This window comes from Hyperolius riggenbachi, chromosome 1 (assembly GCF_040937935.1).
Source record: "Hyperolius riggenbachi isolate aHypRig1 chromosome 1, aHypRig1.pri, whole genome shotgun sequence".
Lineage (NCBI taxonomy): Eukaryota > Metazoa > Chordata > Amphibia > Anura > Hyperoliidae > Hyperolius > Hyperolius riggenbachi.
The window spans coordinates 495393795-495419941 of NC_090646.1; the positions used below are offsets into that span (position 1 = coordinate 495393795).

General features: G+C 42.1%; 1 protein-coding gene across 20 annotated transcripts in view; it reads right to left on the minus strand.

The window, feature by feature from the left end:
- The window catches only part of ARVCF (ARVCF delta catenin family member), a 1120703-nt gene that overhangs the window by 121528 nt on the left and 973028 nt on the right, over positions 1-26147 (minus strand). For all 20 annotated transcript variants that reach the window (XM_068243390.1, XM_068243391.1, XM_068243385.1 and 17 more), the window contains 2 exons: positions 13757-13915; positions 1689-2299 (listed from right to left, as the gene is read on the minus strand). In XM_068243390.1, coding sequence (XP_068099491.1) covers positions 1689-2299; positions 13757-13915 — 770 coding nt within the window. The remainder of the gene's footprint in view (positions 1-1688; positions 2300-13756; positions 13916-26147) is intronic.

The window sequence follows — 26147 nt, forward strand, 5'->3', positions numbered from 1 at the left end:
GACATTTGTAAGGAGTTTAACAATTTATGTAACCACATTCAGAGTTCCAAATTGGTTAAAATTCTGTAGTATAGTTCATATGTTATTTATAGAAATTCCTTTATTTTACAGCTTATTCTTTCAGAAAACACATCACACCTTTGTAGTTTTATTTTAATAGGCCTAACATGGTTTCCTTGCAGACATTTATCTGAACATCACGGTTTACTAAGGGTGAAACTAGAGTTTTCCAGAAATAACGTAAAAATGTAAAATAACTGAAAGCCGATTAAGCTTTTATAAGCATCCTAACATTCTAAAAGCCAGACTTCCCACTACCCATTTGAATCTAAGTAAAGCTAGGCACACATGTAAAGATTTTTCCAGCTGATTAAATCGCTCTGAATGACTATGCTGGACATCTATCCCCCTCAAACATATCTAATCAATTCACTTTTTACTGATATTAGAGATCTAATTATCCAGTGTGTTGGACATTCAGGAAAATATCTGCACTAGAAGAAGGGGGAGGAGCTGTGACTAAGAGCGTTAAATGCTTCAGTAGGGGGTGCCTTTGGATGGTCCCCAATCTTCTACCAACCCTCCGTTCCTGAGCCGGATCCCTCTTTGCAATATTCAACACTAAACTACAGCTGTACAGTAGAATGGATTTATTTTATTGGCATGAAGTTGGAGGTATTTAAAAACAATTTTTTTCAGCCTAGACTAATATTGCATTCATTCTGCTTGAAGTTAACTTTTTGAACTCGTAATTTACGATACCTCTGTACCACTCTTCTCAGTCTCAGTTATGTGAGTATTGAGAAAAATAAAGGGGCTTATCTACCTGTCATAAATTAGCCAACATCCTCGGAAAACCCTATTTGGATGTTCTATTTCAATTATGTATTTGTTTGCAAAAAACGTATCCCTTTTTTGGTGTTCCATATATATAGCTATCTGCTCCAACATCTTGTCAGCAAAAGTTTACTCTTCTTTTAAGTTAGCCACTAAATGGTATCCCAATTCAAAACGTCTTCGTAATAAACAGGCACTGAATTTATAACAGTGTTGTCAGACTTCCTGTTCCAATGCAAAACATGATGGGTATTGAACATCTAGAGATGAGTGGATAAACATTATAAACCAGAGCAGCAGCCTGAAGTGTCCTGCCTTATTCTCATCCTGAAACAAGAGGGGGTGGGATGTACACAATGTCACCTCTTAAACTAAATCATTTAAATGGATGACAAGGAGTACTGTGATCTTCTGACCAAATCGACAATACAGGTGAGTGGGCTGCTTTATTGCAACTGAAATGTGCTACAACAGATTAGGGATCTGTTATGGTAGATAAAGTTGTCTTTCCTCACTTGCCTGGACTTGTATTTTAAATCATCCTCTGTCTCAGACATGTTACAAAGTACTGAAAGCAAAGGACATTTGCTAGTTTCATTCACACACGGGTTGTTAGAATTTTCCTGACACCGCACTATAACAAAATTCCAGTAGCCGATGATGGCACTCAAGTGCTTCACACATTATCACACTAATCCTCCCTCTGATTTGTCACATCTTCTAAACCCTTGTAATATTTGCTGTAAAGGATTTGGGATTTACAAAACAAGAACAACACACAAAAACATGCATTTAAAATATTTTTTTTACTTGACAGCTCTAGTTTTGTCTGAGCTTGCAGTCTGTCCTACCTTGGCTTGTGTGGTCTGCCTGTCATAGGCATGCCAGGAAGGACTCTTCTGTTCATTGTGGAATAATCTGGATCTATTTCATACCCTTCATCATCTGCTCCAAGGCTACGATTATCATCCTCAAGACCATACGGCTCCGGCTGGAAACGCTCAGGCTGGGACCGGTTCAGGTCCACACTGCTGCCAATTGGCACTTGTGGTTGGGCAATGGGCACGTAGTTTTCCCTACGAGATGGAAGGGTATAGCTGCCATCTTCAGGGCGATAACTGTTGCCTGGTGTGTAAGCATATCGAGGGCGGTAATTAATTCCACGTGACAAGCTTCCATAGTTGTCCGGCATTTCTCCATAGCTTTCGTGAGCCATGAAGGGTCTGTATGGTGTCTCATGATGATCTCCGTAAGAGTCATTGTAGCTATTGTTGTACGATCTCGTCAAGGTTGAAGAAGCCTGTGGGGTAATAAAGCGATCTCCATTTTTAATGTATCGTCTGTCAATTGAATCTGTGTAGCCACTGATGGGAGAGGAGGCATCTAGCACAGGCATCCCATCGGGACCAAGTGGCACTTGACGGACTGTCCTGGTGGTGACGGTTTTTACCATCTTTGTAACCTGTTGAAACAAATGCACAAACATTTAAAATCAGCACCTATAATACCTGCAATAACGGAGAACTTGCTCCAATTCTGTATGTAAGGTCACAGATTCCTTGATGAGAAATCCTAGTGCCAATGGAATGAAGGTGCCTAATGGTGCAATATCATTAGGTTGTGGATAAACAGAATTGTGGCTTAGAAATATAAAGATGGGTTGCAGATCCTGCAACCACCGTATGTGCCTACGCGGAAATTACCAACCCCATTCGGTTCTCCAGATCTTCCAGGACCTGGGAAGTCGTTCTCCTTGGATTTTTCCTAACTGTAGATAAACTACAAATAGTAGTTTAGTAGAATTAAATCCGATATGTCGATCGGGATTCGATTTGATTCAATTTGCCATTGTTTTGCAATGGCAAATTGAATCGAATCCCGATCGGACATGTCGGATTGCATTGAATCAATGAATCGAACCAAAAAAATTGTATGGTGTATGGAGGTTTAGAGATGTTGGCTAGGTAAACGCAAGGGGATTTAGGAGGCACCTAGTATCAAAGATTATATGCTTTATAAATAGAAAAGAGGCATCTTTCCTCCTCAGATGGACCTTGTCAGTTTCCTCAAGTCAATGAAATACTTGTGCAACACTGTCATTTGTTATACACTATGTTAGCTGAGTGAATATGTACTTGCTTTTAGGCAATTATCTGTTATTGACCTGAGGAAGCGGGCAACATAACGTATAACTGTTTGAATAAAAAAAAATATTTTCCAAAATATTGGTGCTATCCATCTGAGGAGGTCAGATGCCCCTTTTCTATTTATATAGTATATTATCTTTGATACTGAGCGCCTTCTAAACCCCCTTGTGTTTTCCTCCAATTCTGTAAGTTAAGTGCCACTACCAGGGCCGGGCCGAGGCATAGGCTGGAGAGGCTCCAGCCTCAGGGCGCAGTGTAGGAGGGGGCGCACAATTCATTCAGCTGTCATTCCTAATTGTGTTTGAAGCAGATTGAAATAAGAAAAGGAGATACATGGAAGTGACTACAAGCCAGATAACTAAAGATTTAGGTGTTGGGGGCCCTGGGGTGCCTCTTAGTCTAAGAGAAATCAGTGTGTGACGGCTGGGGTGGAGGGATGGAGGGGGCACTTTGGTGTCTCAGCCTTGGGTGCTGGAGGACCTTGTCCCGGCTCTGGCCACTACATTCAGTAAAATACCATGGAGCTTTGACACATGCTGTGGTTTGATTCACCACCAGACGTTCTGGAACTAGCACTTGATGGGAAGGTTTCAGCAGAGGGAAAAAGGACTGGGTGCTGATGTCAAAGCACACAGAGAAATGAGAATACATAGTAGAATTCAATTAGCATACAATTAACGATTTTGCTGATCAATTTGTGACGAATTTGGTTATTTTGATCAAATCTGCCAGTATTTTACTGCTTTAACATTTCCGATTGATCGACTTTCAAAAAAAATTTGGACAGTTTATCCATTGAAAGTCTTGAAAAATCTTTGTGTTGGGGCAAGGCAGGTGGAGTTGAGGGCCTTTGTGGTTCAGTTGAGGTTTGATAGATTTCTTCTAAAGTGGATTAAATGTGAGCATCCAGTGTAGGGTAGCAATCAATCATTATTCAATTGAATTCCAAAATCATAGGGATTGATAAGCTTGGCATGTCAGTCAGGGGCGTAATTACAAATCACAGAGCCACACAGCAAAATTTTCATGGGGCCTCCCCAATGCTCAGACCCTTTCCCCTACCATCCTCTTGGAGACCCTCACAGGCTAAGGGTCCATCTTACAAGGGTCATAAAACAAGTGTGGCCATCATAATCTTCACACCCATGACAGGTGTAGCTACAAAACACCTAAACTGAAGGATGGAGGCTTTTATTGAAGAAAGGGAAGGTTATAGTTGAGGCCCCCACATAGCTCTGGTCCCACTTGCCGAAGCTGCGAAGAAGAGATTGATGTTTAAGGGAAAAGTCAAGGTAAGGCATCTCAAATGAGGTTATTCACTTTAGGGAAAGGTTAAAGTTGTAGGTTTGGAAGTGGATTTTTTTTTTTTAAGGAGCATGTTTTAGAGTTAGTAGAAAGAGTAGAAGAGCTAAAAACACAGACAAACGGCATTGCCCAGCTAAAGTACAGGACGATTGGCAACCTCACAGCTGCTGCCAAGTTCCAATCCTGCCAGGCTAAAGCCTCCAGTACACTGGCACATTAACTGCACTTCTCATCTTGACCAGGAATTCATATTAACATCTACAAATTATACAGTTATGGTCATTTAATAATTATGGAGGCCTTATCGTTAAAAAGCTTTATGTGTTGTACATCAAAACGGCAATGTGACTGCATAAACAGCTGTTGACTCATTTTGCTAAAGTGGATAATTTAAGGCTGTGACAAAATGTTAGTTGACTTAAAAGGAAGCTAAACACACAGTACATATTTTTTTAAAAATTCAGTCTTACAAAGTACGTTATTTGTAACAAGGGAGGAGGGGAGGCTCACCAGCAGGGTAAATACGCTTCACAAATCAGCATGAGTTTATTTGAATAGTACTGTACAGACAAATGTACACAGAACATAGCACTATCTCATGCTCACCATCCGTTCTGCATAAAGTGTGATATTTGTGGCAGCACTGCCGGTTCGGTTTTAGCCAAATATGCAGATACCAGTATATTGTTTACAGGGACCAGCTTATACTTTTTATTTTTTATTTCCATTTATATTCCCCATTGGTACATAGCAAACCCAATTTCCATGAAATACAGCCTTCCAATGTACAACAGCCCGTAAACCATGAGACAGGCCATTTCAGGCACCTGCGCTGGGCCGGTTTTGTGTGCCGCCATAGGCCATAATGTTAGCAGCGCTCAATGGGCTTGATTCACAAAGCGGTGCAAACTGTTAGCACGCCTGTGAAAACCCCCTTAGCACGTCTAAACGAGCTTTTCGCACGCAAAACTTTACGCGCGCAAAACTTTTTACGCGCGCACTGCACAGAGCGCTCCGCGCGAAGTGCCCATTAAAGCCTATGGGACTTAGCGCGCACATAGGACTTTGCACGCGCAAAGTTAGCGCGCGATCTGATTGAGAAATCCGGTGCTAACCTACTTAGCACCCTGGTTAGCACGTCTAAAGACTTTAGACGTGCTAAGTAGGTTAGCACCGCTTTGTGAATCAAGCCCAATGTGTAATTTGGGCACCAGCAGTAGCCAGAAGCCTAATTACAATAAAAACACTGTAATTTGGGTGCCAGAAACAGCCAGGCCCTGATTTACATGTCGAAAGGAAGGAATTCGATAAGGAAGAAATTAGATGAGGAGAATATATTTGTTCTCCTCCTTAATTCTCTGAGATTACCTAGAGAAACGTTTTTCAGCTTCTTCCTGTGCCCAAATTACATGCGGCTTTTCATATGCACTCCCTAATCCATTCCATGTGGTGCCTGCACTTCTATATGTAACCTCCTTGTGTAGCAGTGCCTTTCTTCTATGTGAAGCAGGCCATTACTTCTACATGAAGCCCTAACGCTTTTCTTACACAGTAACTTTCCTCAATAAAGTGCAACCTCCACTGTGCAGGCTTCTTTTAGCATCTACATCCTGTCCTCCACATGCAGCAGACTGTCTCTCTTATAACCCATCTCCCATTTAGGCAACAACTCCCCTACACCAGGGCCTAATTGAACTTCGAAGAAATCAACCCTAAAGCCTGGTACGCATGTCCATTAGCCTATTTCACCACTTCCATGTAGTACAAGAGCTTACCTGCTCTCTGTTCATAGTATAAAGAATCAGGTTGGCCCTCATACTACAGGAAAGAGGTAAAAATGGCCAATCAAAAAACTGGATGTGTCCACTAGGTTTTACTGTTGAAGGATTGTTGGGCCAATGAGATGGTTTCCCAACTTCCTACATACTCATCTCATATCTAATAGTTTTAGCTCATATTCACCCTCTCTCCCACAAGATAAACCAAGTAGGTGGATGGATACTCAATGCATTAAGAGTGTGTATATAGCCCTCCTTTCTGCACTGTGCTGGCTGCATAAATTATTCTGCCTCTGGTGAGGTCATGGCCATTACAAAAATGCATATAAGTTAGAAGACATTTTCATTGTAAACAATTCTTTTTTTTCCAGTTCAGCTATTTGCTAACCGATCTTATGTTTGTCGTATTACCTTAAGCATGTGTACAAAAAGTTGTCTTATCTACTAAGCAGGAATGGCAGCTCATCCAACTCTCAGCACTCCGCGCCTCGCCAAATGCTTGGAAGAGCCAACCTCAATGGCACTGCTGCACATCAAAAAAGAAGAAAAGCCAACACAGTGGAAACTAAGGGTGTGTTGCCTGAAAAGACGTACAAGCCTTTTCCTTTACTCCTGCTCCTCAAACAAAGAAGATCTAGATTTTACTTCAGAAGTTTCTGACGTGATGGCTTTTGTTCTGTGTACGATTTGCTATGATATCAGTTAAAAATAAGAAAAAGGGAAAAGACCATTATATGGTTTATAAAGGATGGAATTTACAGTGAATGTGAAAGAATAAAGACAGATTTCATAGTGAGTTTTCAGAACTATTAATAGCAAGAGAAACGCTACTAGTCCAAGAAAAACAAGCCTCAAACCAAGGACTTTGCTTCACATAACTGGATAATGCCTATTCAAAGGGTCAGTCTTCCTTAGTAAGAAACCCTTCTTCAGTATCCCACGAGCCAAACAGATGGTTCCTCCTTTTCCATCAGTTCAGCTCTAGCATGTTAAATTAAATCTGGTGCAACTCTTCCAATTAAAGCAGTACTAAAAGTAAAAAAAGCCAACCGCCATCTCTCTCAGCATTCACAATGTTTAAAGATATATCTTTAAAGAGAACCAGAGGCATGCAGGGGGGCAGATGGGACACGGAGGCATGTTCCCTGCCTCATGACATGCCTCTGTGTCGCCCCACCGCCGTGCTATAGCCCCCCAAAATTAGCGACACTATTTGTTACCATCTCGGAGGGTAATGGGAGGAGAGGGATTCCCTGCTCAAAATGACCAGCAGGGCATTCCTGCAGGCTTTTCAAAACTGCCATTGGGCAGATCTCTCTCTCCATGGCCACGCCCCCTGCCACTCCCTCACTTTCCTGTGCACCGTAAGAGAGAGAGAGATCTTTCTCCTTCCAGCGTCGTGACCCAGAGGTTCACGAAAGTGAAAGTGGGGCAGTGCAGAGCTGCGGGGATGGCGGCTACCTGATCCGCACAGCCCTCTGGATCAGCAGGTAGCCTAGTTTTGTTTTTTTAATTATATGAGCCCACCTCGGGCTCTTTTTTTTTTTTTTTTTTTTTTTTTTTAAATAGAACACGGTTTTAACCACAGTCAAAGCCAGTGTCTTCCACAGGCTCTTTTAGCCTGGTGCTCACCCGGCTAATTTTCATGAACATCCAGCTGCCATTGGCTTGCCTCCTCATCCTCCTCCTGTGCTGTAAGCAGAGATGCGCCGGCCCGGCATTGCCCTAACTGGCCGCTACTTTCTCATGCCACCCGGATGGAGAAAACCGCAAAATATATTGAAAAGTGCTGAATGGCCGCAGTTTGAAGTAGTCATGGTCATCCGTGTCCTCACTTGTTCTGAAGGGAAAACTTGCTGACCGTTCAAGTGAAAGCAAGAATGTGCAACGAGGCTAATGGGAAACCCAGATCAATGAACCTAATCCACAGCTCAGCTTCTAGATAATTCATCATGAATTCTGATCATTTCCAGTTTCTGCCTGCATAGGTTGCCTACAGACTAAATTCTTTACCCACTGACTCTCAAGAGTACTGTGCTTACACAAAGTCCCTCCTCCACATACTGGGCTACAAGAGAAAGAAGCGTATCACAGTTCAGGACTTGTTCAACACTTTTTCTTTAACTGGCAAATGCTGGTAAAAATGTGGATTGAATCCGCCTGCCAGTTAAAAAAAAAAAAAAAGTTCTCTAGATGAAGACTGAAAATGCAGCATGGACTGACAGAATACTGAAAGTTATCCCTGATGTAGAAGTAAATAACTAATAATTTAGAGTCACTGCACGACTAATGCCTACTTTGCAGAAACAAAGATGTCACTTTGGAGTCACTGTTAACCATTCCTGATGAGCCAAGGCAAGTAAAAAAAAAAAAAAAAAAAAAAAGAGGATAAAAATACTGTGAAATCTCCCTCAGTGCATGGTGCTGACATTACTAGCAGAATGACAAACCGATTTTTTGCTGTACATTTCTTTTCTGGATGGTGTTGTGGACATATGTTAGCATGTCTAACAAGTCAGGATAGTTACTCTCGCATATATTTGAAAAAAGGCATAAGCAGTTTTTAACCTCTTAAGGACCATGGGCTTAAACCCCCCTAAAGACCAGGCCATTTTTCACAAAATGGGCCACTGCAGCGTTAAGGGCTCGTTGCAGGGCCGCACAACTCCGCACACAAGCCATTTCCCACACCCCTCCTTTTATGCCCACCAACACAGCTCTCTATTGGTGGGCTCTCATCCCTGCTGGGATGTTTGTTTATTTTATCATTTTTTTTTTTTAAACGAAATATGTGTATTTTTTTTTTTATTCTGGCTCCCTCCCTCTGTCAACCAATTACAGCGATCGGTTGTGATAGGTTTTAGCACGCGAACTCCTGCAAAACACGCCCCCAGGACTTTACGCGATCGGCGTTAAGCGGTCCTGGGGTTGGCGCCACATCTACGCCCATCGGCGTGATGCAGTCGCCTAGTGGTTAAATATAAACCAGGCATGTTCACAGGACATCAGAAATCTCTAGGGGCTTTTAACTACTGTTTAAAGAGGAACTTTAAAGCAAATCTGAACAGCTTTATATTTTCTCAAATAACTCATGAGGAATCTTTACCTTTTGTCGATCAGCTCATGAAGGACGTCTGTGTGACTGATATTGTGGTGAAAACCCTCCCACAGTGTGATGTCAGGGCCATGGTACATATTTTACCACACGGTTAGTGGGCATGTTTATAGATAAGGGGAGTTGGTGCTGTCCGTTATTTTTAATCCCTTCCAGCAGTAAAGATGGTAACCTGCAGGCTCACGGAGGATCAATGAACATGTACAAATTACACGGTGAATATCAATCATTTCTTGATCTACTTTTTATGTTTTAACTCCTCCGTTTGCAATGTCTTGATTCATTTATTCCCCCCCCCCCCCCCCCCACACTACTACTTAATTTCCCTCTCCCTTTCAATATCCACAACTGCACTGACATATATTTGATTGCCAGCTTTGCATGAGGATATAGGGGTGAGCTAGATGCTCTATGTGTTTGGGATACATCAGGTGCTCTTTCTTGATCTGTCTGCAGATTTTCAATTATGGGTTTGAAGACAAACAGTGAGGCTGTTAAGAGAAGTTTCAAAAAGAGTCCAATTACTTTACTGAACAATTATCTTCTCCTTGGGTGACGACAGATGCACAAGCCAAAGTAAATTAAAGATTAAATCTCAAGGTTGGGCTAGAATACAGTAAAAGTATCAATTTGTTTTAAGTCATGCAGCATAATGAAGGGGAAAAAATATAAACGTCTGACATGCAGATCTCCATTCAAAGGAAATCAATTTTCATAAAATGATATTGGGTTAGTTTAAAGATGTTGCCCACAGCAAACAAACAGGCTCCAGCTGTTATTTAATACATGTTAGATAATAAAATAAAACATTTGATTAAAGGCAAGCAATTTAATGCCAGATGTTCTGAGACATGATCTGACACTGGACCTCTTCAAAACCTCATGTTCAACTCAAACTTGAACCAGCTTCTTGCAGAGCTCCAACTAATTGTCCTTTGAGGGCTGCTAACCAAGAACACTGCCTAGCTTTTGTTTTAAGGAATCTGTACAAAGCTGGCAAAAACAGTACGCCACACACATTCTATAATCCTCTATCACCGTCTACAAGCTAATAGTCAAATCAGGAACTGTAGAAGCAGGTAGAGGCACCAAAAGGATAGAATATTCTAAAATGTTTAAAATAAAAGGAGGCAGAGGTGGACTTACCTCCCCCAAGCAGACACACACGAATGTGGTCTATATTAAAAAAACAACAAAAAATGTATATACTCCATAAAGTGCAACGCGTGTCGCGGGCATCTCCCGCTTCAGCAGGCAATACAAATGGAGCATAAAACTCAAATAAGTCTGATCAGTTTCTATTGCCTGATGAAGCGGGAGATGCCTGCGAAACGCATTGCACTAACACTTTCTGGAGTATATAAATACATTTTTTTTAATTAATATATACAACACTCGTGTGTGTCTGCTTGGGGAAGGCAAGTCCACCTCCTCTCATTTTAAAAATTTTAGAATATTTTATCCTTTTGGCTCCTCTGTTTGCTTATACAGTTCCTGAGTCCACCCTTGGTGGAGGGGTGTTGACCCTCATCTCCGATCTACAGAGAGAGATTTCTTAATCCTGAGTGGGGACAGGTCTAATCTCTTCACTTGCTGATATAGTGGTTACCTGGATGGTAACCCATGTTTGTGAGTATAAATACAGTAGATACTTACTTGTCGTATCCACATACCAGTACATACTACACTATATTGGGCTCTCAATATCTCTATTCTGTGTTTCCCTTGCAATAGTGAAGTCAGGCTCTCAACCAGGATTTCCTTGGAGCCATAGGGCTCTTTGAGGTCTTTGCAGGGGTTCCCTGGCATTCTCCTCTTTCTGTGACAGTGGTGGCCTAAAAAGTTTCAAAAGTACCTCTTTGGCTCCTCTGGTCCCTTTTCACTCATTGTATGCTCGCCCTGAATGTAGTAGGGGTGGGAGTGGAGTATAATAGAGCACACTATTAATAGGGGTTATGGTTTAACAATTTCAGCCCCCCGGGTATTTTTGCATCAGAGCAATTTTCACCCCCTATTCATTCACCAACAACTTTATCACTAATTATTACAAAGAATTGATCTATAGCTTGTTTTTTCCGCCACCAATTAGGCTTTCTTTGGGTGGTACATTTTGGTAAGAATTATTTTTTTCTAAATGAATTTAATAGGAAGATGAAGAAAAAAAAAATGGAAAAAATTAATTTCTTCTCAGTTTTTGTCTATTAGAGCCTTAAAATAATACATGCTACCATAATTAAAACCGATGTATTTTATTTCCCCATTTATCCCGGTTATTACACCATTTAAATTATGTTCCTATCACAATGTATGGCGCCAATATTTTATTTGGAAATAAAGGTGCATTTTTTTCAGTTTTGTGTCCATCACCATTTACAAGCCCGTAATTTAAAAAAATAACAGTAATATACCCTCTTGAAATACATATTAAAAAAGTTCAATCCCTAAGGTAACCATTTAACTTTTTAAATTGTAACTTTTTTTTTCCATTCCTGCGTTCCCATTCATTGATCTTCGGGCTAACAGGCAGCGGTGAAAAAGAGCACGGGAGTGTGCACAGTGGCAATTGCGGCGGAGTACTTATATCTACGCCCCTGAGGGTTACATGAAGTTTTTAGGGGCGTAGATATACTGTACCAAAAACATTATTTGGTTAAATGAAAGCATTGTCATGGTGTTTGTTTAGCTGCCATTTAGAAATCATTTGGCTAGCATTTATAGGGCTATATTTCCATGGTCATAGCATCTTCCAGGATGCCAAAAAGGAATAGGAAAAACTGAAAGAAAACTCCAAGCTATCGAAATGTCATTTTCAGAGTACCCGCCACCCTAGAAATGTTGCATGCAGCTGTTTTCTAGTACTGTGTAAAATGTGACACCGACCACATGCTGCTAACGACTGCCTGCGCAAACAGATTCAAAGGTTGCCACAAATTCCTTATAGGTTATACTTTTCAGGGTGTTTTCCTAGGAAAGATGCCTGTGTGCATGAGCCCTAAGATAGATGATTGTCTGTGCAGCAATGAAAAGCACAAAGCAAAGACTGTAGGGAGTGTATATGGCTGTCACATAAAAGTACATTATGGTACAAAGAAACCAGATTTCTAAACTGTCTAAAATGTCAAACATAGCAAAAAGGTTTTTAACATTACATGGGTTGTGTTCACAAAAAGTGAGGCCATAATAAGGACTACAGATCTACTTTAAAAGTACTCCAGTTACAGAAAGTTTTCAGTATGATGGGGCTGCAATCAATTGTGAAATAGAATTACTTTAGATACTGCAACTAGTCTCGGAAAAGTGCCGTACACAAGATCTGCACTATGGAGGAGGGGAACAGATGTCCTACTACAGCTTACAGTGGTCACTACAGTAGCAGCTGTCCATGGTGGATCCAAAGTAAACTACTCACGTGAAGATGGATTGGCGATCAGTGAATAATCATTCTTTCTCCATCTTCACAATTGCAGCAAACAATCCAAATTATCGTTTAAACGATAATTTAAACAATCGTAGAACAATTTAGAGAGGTCAGTTAGGATCTGAACGATCGCGCTTTCAGTAATCAGGCATGGACAGTCGTGGATCGACGAACCTCATTGAACATCATTTAAGGAATTTTCCTTAACTGATTTTGCACAATACTACAAAAAAATTATTGTCATGAAAAAAGATGGCCCTTAACACAGTGGCTTACTAAAGGAGAGGTCAGCCGTGTCTGGGGACATATACATATACACACACACACACACACACACACACACACACACACACACACACACACACACGATATTCACAATTGTTCCACCAACAAAGATTTGGCATGTACATAAAGGCTTGAGTATACACAGTTTATGACTTTGCCTGAGCTTAAAGTGAACCTTAACTGAGATAAAAAAAAAGGTTTAAATTACCTGGGGCTTCCCCAAGCCCCCTACAGCCGTCCTCTTCCTTCTCCAGTCCTCGACTATCCTCCGGTGCCCGCCGTGGGTCAGTTTCGTTTTCAGCTGACTGAGAATTAGCCCCTGCCTGCACGCACCCTTGTTCCCGTAGTCGTCAACCATGTCCTACACAGGCGCAGTAAGAGAACCCTCGTACTGTGCCTGCGCAGGACGCGCTTGACGCTGGGAATGCAAACAAGGATGCGCGAAACTAACCCGTGGTGGGGCACAAGAGGATAGTCGAGGGCACAGGATGGATGCAGGGGGCTTAGGGAAGCCCCAGGTAAGTGATTTTTTTTATTTTTAAGATCGGTTGAGGTTCGAGGAAAATGTTCATCTAAACATGGAAAAATAACCACAAACTGCAGCTGTAGTTACCAGCAGGGGTCTCCTTTGACATCATAGTACATGTAGTAAAGTGTATTCATAATGCAGGTTTTTTGCAATTTTCTCATAGGTGACAGTGTTCCGGAGAAGAAGAGTTTGAGCATCTCTGGGTAGTTGTAGACTTTTACTGGGGTTCCAGCTGATTCAGCCAAGAGTTGCACATAAAAGCACGAATCCCTTGATATTTCAGCACAAGTACTGATTATATCAGCAGACATATCAATAACATTTTGGCAGAGGATGAAATACCTTGGTTTCTGTCCTCCTTGTAGTTCCATCCTCAGAGGTCACTATGGATACATGAGAGGTGGGGGTCCCCGGATCTTCCTCCACAGTAACCGTCTCTTCCAGCATCTCTGGAGGTTCCTGCATCATGGCAATTGAGGTCTGGTTGCTGGGGCTTTGCTCCTGCAGAAACCAAATTAGTTTTAAAGTCAGTAAAAGACAAACCCCAAAATGTGTAACATGCTATTTTGTAAGTGAATGCGGAAAAAGAGCATCATCAGAAAGGCAATCACGCAGAACGGGATCTAAGCATAAACAGCACTTTCATAAAAATGCAAATGACTAGAGTTACCAGATCAGTGTTTTCTTGCTAGAAATAACCATTTGCTCAAGTTCAAACAAAAATCACGTATCCATCAAGGCATAGGAAGGCACAGTAACTGCAAATTCAAGGGCAACACAGTGTTATCTAAGCTAAGTGCAAACAGGGCCTTCTGAACAACGGTAACAATGCTCAGCGGATTCTTTTATTCTACGGACCATAAATATTTGTCATACAATAGGTGCAAGAGATGCTCTCAAGGCCTTGCTGAAAAAAAAAAAAGAATTTAAGTCAAATGTATAAGACTGGCCCTACCTAGTCTTTATAGTTCTTTTATTTAAAGCAGACCCAAACCAAAGATTTTTTTAATTCAAAATATTTAGTTGCACCACTCTGACACATACAAAGATAAATAAACACTCCTTCAAGCCTATGAGCATTTCAGTGGATACTTTTCACCCTTCTCTTTTCATAACTAGGGTTATACAGGTGGCAGCCATTAGCAATTCCTCCATTGCCGGACACCACCTACTCCAGCATTTTGCCGGATTCTGTCCCGGCAATATGAAAGGAAGGGAGGGGTTCCTCCAATAAATGTAAAATATTTTATATTTGTCATCATGCAGCTGAAAAAAGGCTGCTATTTATTGTTATAATTTAGAAAATAGTTTTTATTTCTGAAATCTTGTATTTTTAATTTGGGTCCACTTTAAGATGGCATTGAACTTCTTTTTTAAGCTGGTCAAACGGTATACTAAATTCAGTGTCGTATACACATTTTATACCATCATGGTAAATATACAGTCAACAGGATTACAGCATAAGCCACCAGAAGGATTACTCACACCTTCAAGAGGACCTGATGGAAAACTGGTACTGCCAATCAGAGACAAACTGACCTATATTTGACAACACCAAGTGAAATACTGCTCTGTCCGTTACTGCCAAGATGATCAGCCCACTGCAGCACACTTCCTTATCTTCATGAGCTGCATTAGATAAACACAGCGACACACGTGACAATGCAATACTACGCTCATCTTTGTAGAACTGCCTCTTCTTGACGCTACCGCTCCTGTGAGCAGAGTCCGCTCACATGTCTGTGGCTATGGATACCAAGTAACCATGACACTAATGCTCCAAACATTTACTCCTTCTTGACGCAGCTCATCGCATATTGATGGGTGGCAATGTTCTCCCCCAGAATTTTTTTCCAGCTGGGTGGCATGAAAAAGTAGCCGGTTGGCATGAAAAAGTGTGCAGGTGGGGCGAGATGAGAGAATGCAGGGCCGGCGCTTCTCTGCATAACTCTGCTTACAGCAGAGGAAATGGTGAGCTGATGACAGCCGGGTGCTTACCAAACTAGACCGGGTGGAGCACCCGGCTAAAAGAGCCTGGGGAGAACACTGGGTGGAGTCAAGAGGCACGTCCGTGACTATAGTCAACCATCATTGGAAGTGTGACAATGTTAAGCAAAAGACAGAGGCATTATAACAAGGACAGGACATCAAGTTAACTGCATGATGTGCTGTCGTGAAAATGACTACGGTAGTTACCATATCAGTGTTTTCCTGCTAGAAATAGCCATTTGCTCGCATTCAACAAAAATCACGTATCCATCAAAGCATAGGAAGGCACAGTAACTGAAATTTTAAGGACAACACAGTGTTATCTAAGCGAAGTGCAAACATGGCTTTCTAAACAAATGGTATCAATGCTTTTCTGATTCTTTCTCATACGGATCATAAATATTTGTCATACTATCGGTGCAAGAGATGCAGTCAAGGACTTGCTGAGAGCCATGGCCTTAACTGAAGCCAAAAGAATGCTGCCAGAATTTATACACAGTTTAAAAATGGAAAAGGCAACTATTATACCTAGCTAAATACTATGGGGTAAGGGGTCTAAGGGGGATGTTTGGGTTAGGATTTGGGATTTCCTCTTAGTAAAACTTTTGGGTTAGTTTTAACAAGAACTGTAGATTAAGTATAGGCATTACCTAAAGGGAAAATACTTCGGTCCTTACCTAAGTATTTTCCCTTTAGGTAATGCTTATACTTAATCTACAGTTCTTGTTAAAACTAACCCAAAAGTTTTACTAAGAGGAAATCCCAAATCCTAACCCAAACATCAGTTTAAAGAACAAGTGACACCCATGCTAACCTAGAAATTAAAAAACACATATATAAGTAGATAAATACTAGTTCTACTTACATATGTATTGCTCTGTCCACATTATGGTTCCTGGGAATTACCGTATATAAAAGGAAAAGCAGAGAATCCTATTGTAGGCTGTTTCCACCTTGGTTACCTTTGAGGGCCCGTTTCCACTTGTGCGGTGCAGAATCATCGCAGATCCCCCGCTGACGAAATCGCATGCGGGTGCGATTCCGCATGCGTATTTTACCGCGATTTCGCATAGGTTAGTATTGATGCGATTTTAACCATGTCACTGCCTGTGTGATTTAACATTACTTTCTATGCAAAATCGCATGTGAAATCGCGGTAATATACACATGCCAAAACTGCATGCGATTTCCCTATTAAAGAGAGTCTGAAGCGAGAATAAATCTCGCTTCAGACCTCAGATAGCAGGCGCTATCCCGCGGCTTAACAGGGGTCCCTGATCCCCCAAATCATCTCCGTACAGCCGGGGAGCGCTTCCTGGTTGGAGCAGGGCTAACCGCCGCAGCCCTGCCCCACGCGCGTCTGTCAGCGCGTATCTCCGCCTCTCCCCCGCCCCTCTCAGTCTTCCTTCACTGAGAGGGGCAGGGGAGAGGCGGCGATGCACCGCTGATAGACGCGGCTGGAGGCAGGGCTGCAGCAGTTAGCCCTGCCTCCAGGAGCGACCAAGTCTGCGACCAAGTGTTGCAGTGGGGGTTTGGGGGTGAAGGGACCCCCATTTAGCCGCGGGATAGCGGCGGTTTAGCAGGGGCACACATGCCCCTGCTAACTATGAGCTCTGAAGCGAGATTTATTCTCGCTTCAGAGTCTCTTTAAATACATTAGCGGAGATTCGCATAGCGGTGTGCGAGATGCGAATTCTGACGGCTCTTCCGTGCAGATTTCTCCCGCACAGAAAAACGCTCAGGATTACTGACAAGTGGAAACAAGGCCATCCACCTGTATAGGCTATGCGAATCAGCATGCGGACAACGCATGCGGATTCGCGATACTGGAAACGGGCCCTGAATGAAGCTAATCCTGACATTTTCTCACTTTTTTTCTTTTCTTGCTAATTGTGCATTTGTTACCCTCCCTCCTCCCAGAGTCTTCAGAGACTCCCACTGAGGTCTATACTAGGAAGTGCACTGTCTTCTGTCAATAGAAGTAGGGGGAAATAAAGGTAAGAGGAGGAATATATTATAGATAAAAAGAACCCCCAGCATGCAACTGTTTTGCCAGCCGATGGCAATGGCACTTAAAGGGCCAGTGCTCCTAAAGTATGTGATAACGCCAAACCATAACAGCAGAAAAAGTTTTAAAAGTTTTGAATGCAGGATTAGCATCTTTATCACTTAATACACTCAGACCAGTTGCTGTTGAAATTTGATTTTTATGGTGACAATCCTGCTTTAAAGTCAGGTGTAAAGGTAAAGGACACCTGAACTGAGGCTGACCTTTCCTTTTAAACAATGCACATTGTCTGGCTATCCCACTTGTCCTCTGTTTCTAAGACCTTTAGCTCCAGACCCTCAACAAGCATGCAGATCAGATGTTCCTGACTGAAGTCTGACTCATTGAAGTCATGAAGTCATTTATTGCAAAAAGTACAGACGTGTAACGTAGAAAACCTTGTGCATTGCTAATTAATGCCAATTTATGATCATATGCATTCAAAATAGGAGGCTGAACTAATGCCAATAGACCAACTCAGCAGGGCAACCACATTGCCCAATGATAATACTAATAATATATATATTGACACTAGAACACTTGTAAATGATGACTGATATATACTTGGCTATGACCCTGAACATTAATTTTCCAATAAGCAATGCAATAAATTGGGCTTTCAGACGGCAAAATTAATGCTGAAGAGCTAACTGACCTTTCATAAAGCAAAGAAAAGTAGGCTTGTGGCACTGACTAAGTAGCTTTAGCAGTAAAGATTGCTTCCACTTGCACCGTGGGATTAGCATTTATTGCCAGGTTCCAGAAGAGAGAAGATTTCTCACATTTCAACCTGATGAGCACTTTCCTCTATGCGTCCTGATTGTAATACTCATGCATTTTAAATTCATTGCTCTCCATATTCAACAGAGTCATTTGTTCAGACATGGCAGGGTTGATTTAGAGGTTTGAGGCCAAGCTGCTTTTACTGATTAGCACCAATAAATTCCCACCTCAATTTTCCAGAGCAAGATCAGGCGATAAAGAGGTTTTTTTTCCTCATAACATAATATAGTCGACTCATCAGCAGGAAATGGCAGCCTAATCTCTGCCTTTTTATCTGTGACCTCCAAACTCAGGTAAGGAGGAAAGAATCCCTTGCAATACTACCACAGTTTAATGAAGCTTAAAAATATCGATGCATATAGTAAAAACACGAGCATCACTTCAAGGAATGACTAAGTGTGACCCAGCCCGTGTCTTCACCGCACATCACCTGGGGACACATTAATTATAGCTTTTTAGCTAGTTAAGAGGTTGAATATAACATGACAGCTTTAGTTGCCTGAAGCCTTAATTAGTTTAGCCAGTGATGTAGAGAGTCTGCCCCCCGTCAGTTTATATAGCGCTCTGTAGCTGTTCACCTATGCATACAGCCATAGGACATCTTAGATAACTGCTGTTCACAGGAAGCACCTCAAACTACCAAACGTCTGTCTCTTTTCACAGGACACGAGATCGGTCAAGTTCAGAATCCCACACACTCATGGGGTTTCTTTATTATAAAAAAAAGGAAGTAAACTCATTTTTTTTCCGGCTTTCCACATAGCTAAGTGTCTTCAGCACCATGGAAAGCTTGTTAAGCTGCAGTTGCTGAGCACATGATCTCAGGGAGCCACTGCACATAATCAGTGGTGCTTAGTCATTAACTAGGGAGAGTCAATCAGATGCAAATAATTCCAAGCGGATGCATAATTTTGCAAATGTTCCATGCAAACTTATGCAGCTTACAAATGGGTCAATTAAATTCCACCTAAGCAGAATTAAAGTGGTCCATCTTTAAGCTGCATACATATGCATACTCCTACATCAACTATTGCATCTCACTGACCATCGCTAGTCAAAGCGTTAGTTCATACACAAGAAAAAAAACAAACAAAAAAACCCAGGTTAGTTGAGGTACTTCGCAGTTAATTTGTGCAAGGGACCAGAGCTTACCGATCGTTTGCTGAATAAACCCAGTGTTATATACTGTGATGCAAGGATCCTGGCAATGTATTATAGCATCTATTCTTCTTCCTACTTTGGGTGGATGTTTGGGAGATCCATCTGACCGTTTTCGTCTGGAAATCAATCAAAAGATTGATCGGGTGACCATGTTGCGGCACGGATTCCATAAAATTATCAAAATGAATGGTCGATTGGCCCACAAAATTCACTAATGTACTGTCACCTTTAGAGACATTAGCAGGAGATTTTTGTTGCCCATATGCATACAGTGCTGATATTACCGAGTACACATTTCATCTACATGTATCCATGTCCAAAAAGGAACTAAACTAGTGTGCTCACATATGATATGGCTCATTTAAACAATCAGCAAAATCCATGCATAAAGAAACAAACACTCTATACAGACAGGTGTCTTTGTCAGTACCATACGGTCCTAGGGACACCCCCCCCCCCACACCAGAAAAAACTATAAAATTCAAAACCCCTCCAAGGGCCGATGCAGACTGGTGGCTGCCGCCAAGTATCTCCATCGTTTACCTCTAGGCATCCACTGTGTGGTCATTGAGATGAATGGGGCTGTTCATCCCACGTTGTTTACTCAAGCTCCTCAGTTGCTCAAGTTTTCCTGGATGCTGGATGCAGTTGCTGGAGTCACCGGCATTTGTGGTTATATTCTACCCCTCTAGGGCTCTAAATGTGACTCTATGACAAATGATGACTGTCAAACTTTTATCTGTACAGTAGCAGATAAGCGTTTGGCTGTGACGAAAAGAGCCACTGACAGCCATCTGTGTGAATCAGCCCTAACTTACCATCCAGCAAAAGAAACAGTAAGTGCACATTACAAGCAACACTGTTATCCAAACAGGTGTTCTCGTCAAAAGGACCTTTCATCATCCAAAACAATAAACACCGTATTGTAAATGTTGTTCAATAATAGTATTGTTCATCCCAACATCTCCCAGCCAATCCTGCTCAGATAAGAGGACTACTTGGCCGTGTTTACCGTACTTTATTTTTTCGAAATGTGAATCTATTAGGGTCTGTTTCCAGTACATGGTGATTCTAGATGCAGAAAAACTGACTCCAATGAAAGCCTATGGGCCGGTTTCCACTAAACGCGATTTTTCTGATGCGGATTTCCCATAAGCATTCACTGGAGTCAGTTTTCTGCATCCAGAATCCGCGTGTAGTGCAAAATAGACCCTTACAAATGCATTTGATGGGAGTTGGGTGTGCTGTTAATGTTGCGAGGATTAGGAAGCTTCTCTCTGAAATGGATGGGCCTCATTGAATGTAATGTATTTAACTTTTTCCATTTTCTTTATAGGTTGCCAGCTGACTGTTGTCTTTATAGATTGCAGCAGTCTTTAGAGTAGCCAATAACTAGTCACGTGCACAAGGAGGGGATCACGCTCAGGCCGAACAGCGGCAGCAAGAAAAAATGATTTGTTCGCTGCTAAGTGGTCGATCAGCTTGTTGGGCTATGCGCACACTGCTGGCAGAAAGCAATTTGTATTGAGAAATTTAAGGACTCTCATCTGCTCACTTTCAATAAGTACAAATTTTTTATCCACGGTTCCTATGCAGCATGACATTTTCTCAGCGCATTCTGAATACAAGTGTTTAGTTTGCAAACAGTGATCCATACATTTCCAATGAAAGCCTATTCTGCACTAAAGAATGAAAATACCTCATCTTGTCGATACTTTATTCCCGGCTCTTAACAGCACAGAAGAAATGTAATCATAAAAGAGGGAAGAGTGGCAGGAGGTTACAGTCTGCTTTTGAAGAGTGAAGTTTAAAGGAGAACTATAGAGAGAGGTGTATGGAGGCTGCCATATTTATTTCCATCTAAGCAATGCCAGTTGCCAAGCCCTCCTGCTGATCCTCTGCCTCTAATACTATTAGCCATAGCACCGGAACAAGCATGCAGCAGATCAGGGGTTTCTGACATTAATCTCAGATCTGACAAGACTAGCTGCATGCTTGTTTCTGGTGTTATTCAGATACTACTGCAGAGAAATAGACCAGCAGGGCTACCAGGCAACTGGTATTGATTAAAAGGAAAAAAATATGGCAGCCTCCGTATACCTCTTACTTCAGTTCCCCTTTTAAGAACTTACATTACCAATTCACTTTACAAGCAGTTATTTTATATTTATGGGGGAAGAAAACAGGTTGAGGATTGTGTAAAAGCAATTTTCTATTTATTTTATATTTATGGGTAAAAACAAAACAAAAAAACAAACCAAGATTGAGGATTGTGTAAGTCACACCTTTTCAGTCAGTTGGAGGTCCACTACGCAGGTGTAAGTCACATTTAACTGTGCAAATCATCAACTGTTTAGTTGCAACTCATTTATAAATACTCAGTCATGCTGCCTTAAAGGGGTTCTGTGGGGGTTGTGGAAGAGAAAAACTGACACTTACCTTGGGCTTCTATCAGCCCCGTGCAGCGGTAATGTCCCACGCCGTCCTGCTCCCATCCGCCGTTCCCCGCAGCCGGCACCGGGCTATTATTCGTCTGACATACAGACGAATAATGCGCGTTGCCGTGCCTCCGCTCGCGTCATCTGAGGCTTACTACGCAGGCGCAGTACAACGGAGCCTTGTACTGCGCTTGCGCAGTAAGCTTCCAATGACGCAGGCGGAAGCGAGCGGGTGCGCGGCCACTCTAGCGCAGCCGCAGTTGGATCCCATGCCGCTTAGACCGGGGCCGGCGGCGGAGAACGGCAGATGGGAGGAGGACGGCGTGGGACATTACCGCTGCACGGGGCTGATAGAAGCCCAAGGTAAGTGTCCGTTTTTCTCTTGCACAACCCCCACAGAACCCCTTTAAAGAGAAACTCCAACCTATGAACTTTATCCCAATCAGTAGCTGATACCCCCTTTTACATGAGAAATATAATGATTTTCACAAACAGACCATCAGGGGGCGCTGTATGACTTATTTTGTGCTGAAACCCCTCCCACAAGAAGCTCTGAGTATCGTGTACTCTGGGCAAACTGCCACAATGTAACAATGTTCACAGACAGGAATTAGCTGTTTACAGCTGTATCTAACAGCCAAAACAGCTAGGAGCAGCTACATAACCTGCCCACAGTAAAAATGTCACCATGTAGTAAATGTCAGAATGTAAATCTGGGAGAGGAAAGATTTTACAATGAGCAAACACTGACTAAATCATTTATACATAATTATGGTAAAAAATGAAGCACCTTTTTTTTTACTACATTATTTTCACTGGAGTTCCTCTTTAAACATTTCCTTCAGGTGTAGCTAGGAATATCAAGGCCATGTTAAAATGAACCTGAAGTAAAAAGGGTAAATATTTACCATATTTGTTGGACTATAAGACACTTTTTATCCCCCAAAAGTGGTCAGTGCATCTTATAATCCGAATAATACATACAGTGCTGCCTATAATTATTCATACCCCTGGCAAATTTTAACTTAAAGTTTTATTTATCCAGCAATACATTTTTTGACAGGAAAGGACATAGGTGTCTCCCAAAAGATAATAAGACATTGTACAAGAGGCATTATTGTGGGAAAAAAAACATTTCTCAGCTTTTATTTACATTTGAGCAAAAAAAGTGTCCAGTCCAAAATTATCATACCCTTCACAAACTGTCACAGTCTGTGGGAAAATCTGAGGTTCTATACCATTCCAAATAGTCCATGCTGTTCATACCCTTCACAAACTGATACAGTCTGGAATGGTATAGAACCTTGACTTTTCCCACAAATAGTCCAAGCTGTTCTAAAGCATCTTGATTACCGTGATTAATTGGGAATGTTAAGATTGTTGTTGTGTGATACTAAAGGTAGCCATACACTGGTCGATTTGCCATCAGATTCGACCAACAGATAGATTCCTCTCTGATCGAATCTGATCAGAGAGGGATCATATGGCTACCTTTACTGCAAACAGATTGTGAACCGATTTCAGCCTGAAACCGTTCACAATCTGTTGTGACGGTGCCGCCGCCACCGCTCCCCGCCCGCATACATTACCTGCTCCGCTGGCGCGACTGCCCCCGGTCACCGCTGATCCGTCTCCGCTCTAGTCTCCAGGTCCGGCATGCTTTACTTCTTCCTGCCCGGCAGGAAGTTTAAACAGTAGAGCGCCCTCTACTGTTTAAACTTCCTGCCGGGCAGGAAGAAGTAAAGCATGCCGGAGACCAGAGCGGAGACGAAGCAGCGGTGACCGGGAGCAGTCGTGCCGGCGGAGCAGGTAATGTATGCGGGCTCTATTGCGTCGGTCGTCGGGCACTCGAACGCCGCTAGCGACGCGCTCCCTACCCGCGGGTGATCGACGGTAATTTTCCGCACGGAGCGATCGACAGGATCGGACGAAATGGATCGAAATTCGGCGTGTAGCGGGAACGATGTGACAGCAGATTCAATCCCAGTGATCGAATCTGCTGTCGATCTGGCGGGAATCGGACTAGTGTATGGCCAGCTTAACACTACAGCCAGCTTACTGGTACACAGGCAAGACTATTTACTTTATACAGTCTCTGAGGAGCAAGTTTTGATGTCACAGGGTAGTTGGGCTTCAACCACCTTCCAAACAATTGATTATGGCAGTAAACCCTTTACACAATTAGCAGTTTTCTGGATTCTTTGGCACAGCTTTATACTCTTAGTGACTGTGTTACATTTCCACACAATGAATGAACTCCAGGGCCAAATGTGAAGTCTGTTTGTGATGTAATTAGAGTCCTCATCAGAACGTTGATACAAGTACAGTATACTTCTAAATGAGCCCACTTACTCTGCTCCAACAACAAGCTATTGTGTCACAGTCACACAGCAGTCAATTTCTAATAGGCCACTGTTGAATTCCCCCCTGGCCACCTGAAAGAAATGCAGTATAATCTTGCTATAGTAAACTCTGATTGTAAACATTAAGGTATAGTTAACGAAATGTCCAGGTCCTGGCCAAGCACCATTATATGTATATGGGAGTAACGCTTGGCACAGTAAACGTGGATAGAATAGAACTTCGGTTATAAAAAACCTGGTTTTTGGCCCCTGTGATATGCTGTATCCAGCTATAATGGAAAGTGGGCGGGAGCATACGTCATCAAAGACCCATGGTCACTGGGTGCACTGGCAGCCACTTGTAGCCTGCTCGCTATCTGCACACTACTCTGGGCCTGCATGAATTACCTCAAAAGCACCATCCACTGAGAACTATACTCCCTGTGCAACCTGCTGCCTGATTACTGAGGGAATTGCCTGACATATGTGACTTGTGTGTGCATGGCTGCAATGCTACAGGATTATCCAGGCTGCACGGAAATGTGCACAGAGGAGCACACTACAAGTACAGTACCTGCATTAACTGGTAAGATCTATGCTTCCTGTGCAAGCTGTTGCAGGATTATTAAATGCAAATCCATGCATACTGAGCACTGTGCATTTTGCTCTAGCTTAGACGTTGTCCGTCTGTGTCGCGGTCTTGCTTACTGGAGCGTTAAAGCAGAACGTTCTCTCTGCTCTAAAAGATACACAACAGCATAATAACCTTTAAACAAAAAAACATTTCTTTGTTACAGCTGATACAAATTCTAAAATAAATCTGCACTGTTTCTACCTCTTGATTCATGGAAGCAGACATATTGTTAACAGCCTGTGCTTTCTAATGCGCGTATCTGCCATATCAGTCATGTGACACAGGAAAGATCAAATTACAACTTGTGATTAGACACAGATCAGGGGGAATTAGACAGGCAAAACTCTCTAAATACGTACAGGGTGCTTTCTCTATGTTTTCCTTCTGTCCTGTGCGAGAGTTCGGGTCCACTTTATAAAGAAAAAATGACTCCCAATTATTGACTCAATTTAGATGCAGTACCACAGTATACGTTAGGTGCTTGAGTATGATAAGCAAGCCACTACCAGGTCCCATGGGGTTTACTATAAAGGGCTTCTACTGTACGGCCTCATTTCTGTGGACTAAATATAAATCACACATGGTAACTAAATATTAGGTCAATATTTCTAGGATTGGATCACTTCAAATCAAACATACCAGCGATTTATTAACCCAAACATTACCAGTTTATAAACTTCTGTTCGATCTTGGACAGTTTGCCAGTGAAAGAATAATTGGGCATGGCATTCAATTCTGATCGATTGAGTAGGGTGGATGCAGAGGATCAATGGCCACATAGCTTTGTAATGCATTAAGCAATACAAGGTTAGCGGAAACACCAGTTTGAGCGATTCTTGATTATATTTCTGATGAAGATTAAGTGGACAAGGTGGTAGATTGATAGCTACTGCCTTACCGAGTGCTCAAGGAGTCAGGCCACTATGGAACAGTATTTGCTAGCTTTTGTTAAAGGGATCCTAAACTGAGAAGGGATATGGCTGTTTCCTTTTAAACAATACCAGTTGCCTGGCAGTCCTGCTGATCTCTTTGGCCGCAGTAGTGGCTGAACGACACACCTGAAACAAGCATGCAGATAATTCAGTCTGACTTCATTCAGAGCACCTGATCTGCATGCTTGTTCAGGGGCTGTGGCTGAAAGTATTAGAGGCACAGGATCAGCAGGAGAGTCAGGCAACTGGTATTAGTTTCAAAGGGAAAAAAATCCATATTCTTATCAGTTTAGGTTCTCTTTAATGCCCACTGCAATCCACAAAACAAAATTATAGATTACAATAAAGGCACAGCATAGCCCAAATCTTCTAGAGCCAGCCACTAGATTGATTACTCACCCTCTTAA